General features: G+C 43.6%; 1 protein-coding gene across 1 annotated transcript; it reads right to left on the bottom strand.

Moving 5' to 3' along the window:
- Nucleotides 1-682: 682 nt before the first annotated feature.
- Nucleotides 683-3,163, bottom strand: LOC146357436 (disintegrin and metalloproteinase domain-containing protein 20-like). Its single transcript, XM_084827551.1, has one exon. It carries the CDS (start codon nucleotides 3,161-3,163, stop codon nucleotides 992-994), a length of 2,172 nt encoding a protein of 723 aa, XP_084683677.1. The 3' UTR covers nucleotides 683-991.
- Nucleotides 3,164-7,868: the final 4,705 nt, after the last annotated feature.

Below are 7,868 nucleotides of genomic sequence, written 5' to 3'. Positions count from 1 at the left end.
TAGGCAACAGAAAGGCAACGTGGAAAATTTAGACAGACAAAGCTCTTTATTTCCTATTCAGCTCCTCACCGAAGAAAATGTGTTCAAGCCCTTTGGAATGTTACAAGATGAATTTGGTTTATCTCCCTTTGCTTACCTGGCAATACTTAAAACCTAACCATAGTATCACTAATTCAGTCTAGATGCGTTGGCTGCCTCAAAAGTTCCAGATCTACTACAAATGGCACAGGCTCTGACAGACTTCACTAAGACCAAAAAATTCCCTTAAACCTTGTTGCATGGTTTAATGAGGCCACATTAACAGCTAAGTGTATTATTCTGTTGTTGTTGTTGTTGTTGTTGTTCAGTCGTTAAGTCATGTCCGACTCTTCGTGACCCCACGGAGTATAGCACGCCAGGCACATTGGAAACCAAATAAAACCCTTTGGGTCATATCCAGTGTTAGCCTTATGTACAGTAGACCACTGAAATGAATGAGACTTTGAATCATAGAATCATAGGGTTGGAAGGGGCCTCCAAGACCATGGAGTCCAACCCCCTGCTCAATGCAGATACTATGGGGATATTATCTTGAATTAAAGGCAGAGTAATGTGATCACTTGAAAACCATACAAAGAGAATTATTTATAACAAACACTTTTATTTCATTTTTCCTTTCATTTTTAATATGTTTTTTCTATGTCACTACTTATTTATCCATTTTGCTTAATTATTTTACTTACAGACATGAAACCTGTAATCTTTAAATACAAGATGATATGAAGAAGGGAGGGAGAAATCTAAAGGGGAGGGAATGGGGAAGGGGAGTACGAAGGAGGAAGGGTTTACTATTTGTACTGTATTGAACAATGAAGAACAATAATAAACCGTTAATAAGAAATACTAATAATAATTATGAATAGTTTGCTGAGATGAGTACATATTTTACATCATGCAACCCATTATTTCCTCTGGACACTTCTGATACATAATGCCTTATTCACTGTGGGTTTCATTCCTCTGTAGATTCTCCTGGGGAGATACTTGAACTCACTCGTCGAAACTTCTGCTTCAGCACGTTCCTGTAATATAGACCAAGCCCAAGACCAACAGTGGCAGCAGAAAGAACAAATACAATTCCTGCAACAGTTCCTGTAATGGCACCACTCCTGTCTTGTGAACTAGGTCCACTGTCAAGGCTGCCACCGTAGCCTTTATTGAGACAGTCGGGAGGAGCCCAGCCGTACTCACAATGGCAGCGTTTGTGGCTGTTGCATATTCCCCGATTATGGCACGTTGTGACATTGCAATCATACTTCAACAGGGACACATTCGTGCACTGCCCATCAATACACATCATGTCAGTCCCGCAAGGAGTGCCATCTATAACTGCACCGATATCAGCTGTCTTCATCCCACTGTGGTAGTCTATACTCCAGCATTCACTGCTGCCAGCATATGACTGAATTATGGTGTTATGTTCCTCCAAAGAAGGTAAGTTATCAACATTTTCACACTGGATTCGGCCACACAGGATATTTTCAGGGTCACATTTCTTGTATGTTCCATGTCTAAGGCCACAGTTGCCAAAGCGATCACCTTGAGCATTCAGTACTCTGAAACAATTATCTAAAGCCACTGTTGACTTGCTGCCAAAGATCATTTTGCACTGCCCACTGTGGGTGGTGCACTCCCCATGATAACAGTATGCACCATCACTGCATGGGGCACCATCTTGCACATGAACATCTTCAGGGCATGTCTCTGAAGTCCCATTGCAGTACTCAGGAAGATCACAGTTGCTGGTCTTCCCTCTGCAAATGGATCGGGCTGGAAGGTACTGACACTTGGCGCAGCACAGTCCAAAAGCACAAGCGGCACCTGAACGCAACATACAATTAGACTGGCAACAGGGATCCAAATCACATTCAGCTTTTGAACCACAGTCACACTGCTCACCAGTTTCCACTACTTTGTTGCCACAGGATTTGAATGTATAGATTTTATCAGGATCCGGAGGAATTAACAAGCAAGGAGAGTTCCTTTTTGCAAAGTACTGCTGATAACTGCAATTGCTAAACTTATCAGTGTTTGCCTGACTTGCAGCCATAATGCATTCTTCTCTTTCACAACGACAGAATTTATCATCATGTCTCATTCCAAGATTATGGCCTAGTTCATGGGCAAACGTGACAGAAACATAGAACAAACTGGGACTCCTAAATTCTTCCACACCAGAAGCCCAATCGTTATTACAAACCATTCCTAGATATGCCATTCCCCCATCCCTTCCAAAATCCTTATATGCAAATAAGTGCCCAGCATCATTCTTTAGTCGTTTAACTAGTTTGTCCATTCTCCAAACAGTGAAAGATGAAAGTGTTGCACTTATGCTGTCAGAAATCTTTATGAGGTTCTTTTCTGACCAGATCTCTAGTCCAGCTACAGACAATTCAACCGAAAGTGGCTCATAGAATGAATTTGAAGTATGGATGACATCCAAAACTTGCAGAATAACAAGAGTTTCATTTTTGTCAAACTTTACATATCGCTCATGTTCTACTACAATTGCAACCTTGACGTACCTGGTGTGTGTCCACCACTCTCCACCAGGAGCACTTTTGGCTGCTACATTCTCCGTGCTCCGGATCATGGCCTCCTGACGACTGCGCTCTTCCTCCGTCAGCCCACATGTCATGCGGACTGCGCCCCTTTCTTCTTCCAACCGATACACCACATGCTGAAAGGTAGTAGATGGCTGGACAGGTTCAATTTCATAGCTCCCATTTTCTAATCGAAACAGACCCCTGAGTCCCCCTGAGCAAGTGCTGAGGGTGACAACCGATGAGGGAGTTCCTTGTACAAAGCCATGGTAGAAACAGTCATCCCTGACGAATGGATAGTCTGCCTGGAGTTCCCCCTCCTTACTATAGGTGAAGACGGGGAAGTGTTTAGGGACAAAGCTCCTCTTCTGCCGGAGATGCACTGTATGGCCCTTCCCCTCAATGTGTACCAGGTAGGTGATGTCCTGAGGTTCCCGTTCTCCATATCTGGGGGTCAGTTTCCTTGGGATGGTCACTTCATAAGAGGCATACCTAAAACCCTGGGGTGGGACCTGACCTGCAGTCTCGTTCAGGACATTCCATAAGATCAGCATCAGCAGCCAGGCAGAAATGTTCCCCATATTCCTTGACAGGTGAAAGGACCTGCTACAGCCCTCCACAGTACCCTTATCTAGAACAGCAAAATCCTCCGCAGCAGCTAGTTCAGGCTGGCCTTGAAGGAGGATTGGAAGAAGTCTGCATGTGCGATAGATAAAGAGGAGGGTTCTGTCCATAGCAACCATCCGTGTAGTTATCTTTAGAATGGAGGCGGAGCTTGAAGGATCAATGATGGAGCAGAATGAGGAGATAATAGCAGCAGATGGATAGAAAGGAAAAGATGCCTGAAGGGTGGTTGCTGAACAGGCTACAAGAAGAAGAGGTAGGTGTTGTGAGAATGTGAGGACAAAGGTTCAGTGAAATAAATGATAATCAAGGAAACTGACAGAGAAGTAATGGAAGGGGAGTAATGTGCCATGCGTTTACAGGAGGTCCTGAGGGCTTTATACTAATATACTGGGAAGATATGTGGTGTTCCTACTAGCTCTGAGAAGATGGAAGTATGACACTTACTCAGCAGTAGCCTCCAGCCCTGCCGGAGAATATGGGATGCAAGATGCAGCATAACAGCTAAGCTGGAGCCGCGATTTGAAAGGAAGGTTGTGATAGCTGATGTTTGACAACTGGATTATGCTGTGTATTGGCTTTAATTATTTAAGTTGTTAACAGATAAATTTGCTTTTGCCATTTCTGCACCGAACACAATGTGGGGTCCAGATCACTGTCAGACTTTGTAACTTCATGTTGAGTACGACTCCTTTCAGCAGAGGTATTCCCGCCTGTCAAAAGTCATTTTTCATCACGTTTCATGCCAATATTATGGTCTAGTGCATGGGCAAAAGTGACAGAAAAATAGAGATATCTGGAGATCTCTCTCTTTGCTGTAGATGAAGACAGGGAAGTATTGTTTAGGAGCACATCTGTTCTTCTGCCTGATATGCACCATGTGGCCCTTCCCCTCAATCTGTAGCAGGTAGGTGACATCCTAGGGTTCCTATTGTCCATATCTGGGGGTCAATTATCTTCGGACGTTCACCTTATAAGAGCCAAAGGCAGTTTTTGGCCATCCATAGCAATCCAAACAGACCCTGATGCTGGGAAAGACTGAAGGCAAAAGGAGAAGGGGATGGCAGAGGATGAGATGGTTAGATAGCATCACCGATGCAATGAATATGAACTTGAGCACACTCCGGTAGAGAGCGCAGGACAGGAAGGCCTGGCGTGCTATGGTCCATGGGGTCACGAAGAGTCAGACATGACTGAACGACTGAACAACAACAACAGCAATCCAAACATTCCTCAAAACATCACCAGTAGCCATGCAAGGCTGCTAGTCATTTTCCCAGACAGAGGAAAGACTCCCCTGAAGTCCACCCTCTGGCATCTCATCCCAGAAAAGGAAATGCCCTGCAGCTGTTGATAGCCTAGGAGCAAGATGGAAAGGAGTCTGTCTATAGTTAGAAGAGGAAGAGGGTTCTGTACACAGCAACAATCAAAGTGGCTTCCATTGAAATGGGGGCAGAGTTTGGAGGATCAAGAATAGAACAGAATGGTAAAAGAAGGATGGGAACAAAAAGGTCCCTCAGAAGTGGCTACAGGAATTAGTGTGCAATAGAAACCTGAGCAGCAGAGGTCAGGGGAATGAAAGATAATCCAATAACCTAACAGTGGAGTGACAAAGGCAAGCCACAGATTTAGAGGGAGCTCTACTGGTCTTATTATTACTATGTACTGGAATTATATGCAGCATTTCTGGTAGCACTCAGGGAATGGGAATGTGAGATACACACACCCTGCCCAGAGAATATGGGATGTAATTTGCAGCCATAGCAGATAAATTGGAGGAGAGATATCAAATACAGGTTGAGATAGGTGATGTTTGGCAACTGAATTAAGAGGTTTAGGGCACAATCCTATGCAAGTTTAGATAGAAAAAGGTCCTAGAACTCCCAGCATTCTCCAGCCAGCATGCTTGTACACCAAATACATGTGTTTCCAAAGACTGCAGATTCTGGCAGGGTAACCTATGACTTAGGTCCATCACAGCTGGATTACTGCAATGCACTCTATGTGGGTCTTTCTTTGAAAAGTGTTCAGAAACTTCCATTTATCCAAAATGTGTCAGCTAGTTTTTAACCAGGGCTGCTTCTGGCAGCGCCCTTGTAGAAATAGCTGCACTGGCTTCTGATTCATTTCCAGACCCACTTCAGGGAGCTGGTAATGACTGTTAAAAGTCCGATCAAGGAATAGGGATTCAACCTATGCTGGATGGGATTACAGTCCTCCCGAAGAGTCAGGCTCACAGTTTGGGTGTACCCCTGGATTTGGCCCTGAACCTGGATGCCCAGCTTTTGATGGCAGCTTGGAATGCATTTTTGATTAATGCAGTAGTTGTACAAAATTATGTATGGTGTGGAGAAAGTGGATAGGGAGACATTTTTGTCCCTCTATCACAATACTAGAACCCAAAGTCATCCCATGAAGCTGATTGGTGGGAGATTTCTGACCTGATTATCTGGCCTGATTTCAGGACAGATAAATACTTCTTTATACAGCGCGTAGTTAAACTATGGAATTCGCTATCACAAAATGTAGTAATGGCCACTAATTTGGATGGCTTTAAAAGGGCAATGGACAAAGTCATGGAGGATAAGGCTATTAATGGCTACTAGTCCTGATGGCAGTATGCTACTTCCAGTATCAGAGGCAGCATGCCTACATACACCAGTTGCTAGGGAATGTGGGTGAGAGGATGCTGTTGCACTCATGTCCTGTTTGTGGGTTCCCCATGGGCAGCTGGTTAGCCACTGTGTGAACAGAGTGCTGGACTAGATCAGCCCTTGGTCTGATCCAGCAGGGCTCTTATGTTCTTAGAAGAACCCATTCAGTAACACAGATTTACACTTTAAGGATTTATACTACAATATCCACCCAATGAAACAGACAGACAAGGCCAGACCAGAATAATCTACTTAAGATAGACCCAAAAGAGAAAATGATAGAACACCACTTGTTGTCACCTACAGCTCCCAGCTAAAACAATGTATCATGAATAATCAATACCTATCACTCACAGGTCTTGGGTGGCAGACCTGTCCTTGCCTACAGGTAGCCCCTTAATCTAAAACAGCTACTTATCAAGAATAAGAGGCAACATCACAGACACAAACACAGAAATCAGCCCATGAAACAAACCAGGTGTGAACTCTATCCCCAGGTCTCATCAGGCAACACAACTGCAGGACCTAATAACATCATCAGAAACATCAGGGGCTCATTCACCTGATCAGCTTCCAACACAATATATGTTATCACCTCCAGTAATAGCCTTCTGCTTTCTACATAGGACAAATAGATCAATCAACCTCTATACAAAAGAATAAATGCATACCAATCTGGCATCAGAAATGGCAACAACCAGAAACCAGTGGGAGAATATTTCAATCTGGACACAATTGGCATTGCCTAACCAAATAATTTCAAAGAAGACTCCAATGAGAAACTACTAAATTAGGATTGAACAAAATGATTTATTCCAGCCATTTGGGTTTGAGTCAAGGTAACGATTTCCTGTCCCACTGCAGGTGTTAACTAATCTTAGGTTTTTTGTGTTAATTATCAATTACTGCTCTAATGAATGGTCAATTTGTTCATCTTAAGCTTCACATAGAGTTGTCACGGACTTTGCTTTTTCTATTTAATGGGAATTTGGCCCCACTGTTTACAGTTTCCTCCTCTCTATATTCATGTATGGATTAGGATCAGAAAATGAATGATAGTGGGCTTTTGTGCCATTGACCTGGAATTAAAAAGCATAAGCTTTAGCCATTCAGGGGGAGGGGGAACTGTCACTGAAAATGCATTCCTTATTTTTAATCTTTGATGGGAGAAGAACAGAAACTAGCAATAGCCATTAGTTGTCTGTTACCTCTTCTCTTTACTAGAGATCATCATGCCAGAGGCTCCCCTCTACTTCAATAGGTATTGTCAATGGCAACAAGCCCATCCCCAGACATCCAGCTGAACTTCTGCTAGACACAGAACAGTGCAAAATGGCCAAGAACAATTTAATGAACCCTCAGCACAGCAAATCAAAGAGAAACAAATGCTAGCAAACAGAACCATCTGCCAGTTTACAAAAGCAACTCACACAACAACAGAAAGTCAAGTGCACTTCTTGCACTTCTGTCACCTCCCAAGAGGTATATTCCTTTGTTGATAACCTGTTACTACCAGCTTCTGCAGGGGCAAAAATACATCCGGCTACGGAAGACTAAATAGCACAGATGTCAAATGCCTTGGGGTTGGAGAAAATGGTGAGTTCTCTTGCATCTGCTTGGGGGAAGTCATGGGCTCTGAGACTGCCGGTATGTCCAATGGCCTTGGCAAACACAAATGGATCCGAAGAGGGAGAAGTCATGGTGGCAAACATCTCACCTCCTCATCTCACTGCTGTAGAGATAGGCACAATGTTGCTATAAGATTCAACCCCCTTGTCCAGTGAGGCTTCTTGTCACAGAAAAAGTCCTGCAGCCATTGAACTAGACACAATCATAATCCAAGAGCTAAATAGCTGCTATTTCAGGATGTCAGTTGAAATAAAGCTTGGATAGGCAGAAAGGTAAGGAAGTGGTCACATTCAGTCCAAAGTGAACAGCTTCTGTTTGCTCAGGGATGCATTAGTGCAGGGATAGGCAACCTTTTGGGCCCATGGGCACATTTGGATGT

This window comes from Heloderma suspectum, chromosome 1 (assembly GCF_057233095.1).
Source record: "Heloderma suspectum isolate Gila_16-S chromosome 1, 16-S_ref, whole genome shotgun sequence".
NCBI classification, from domain to species: domain Eukaryota; kingdom Metazoa; phylum Chordata; class Lepidosauria; order Squamata; family Helodermatidae; genus Heloderma; species Heloderma suspectum.
The sequence above is the reverse complement of the archived record's forward strand: the minus strand, read 5'-3'. Positions and strand labels throughout refer to the sequence as shown.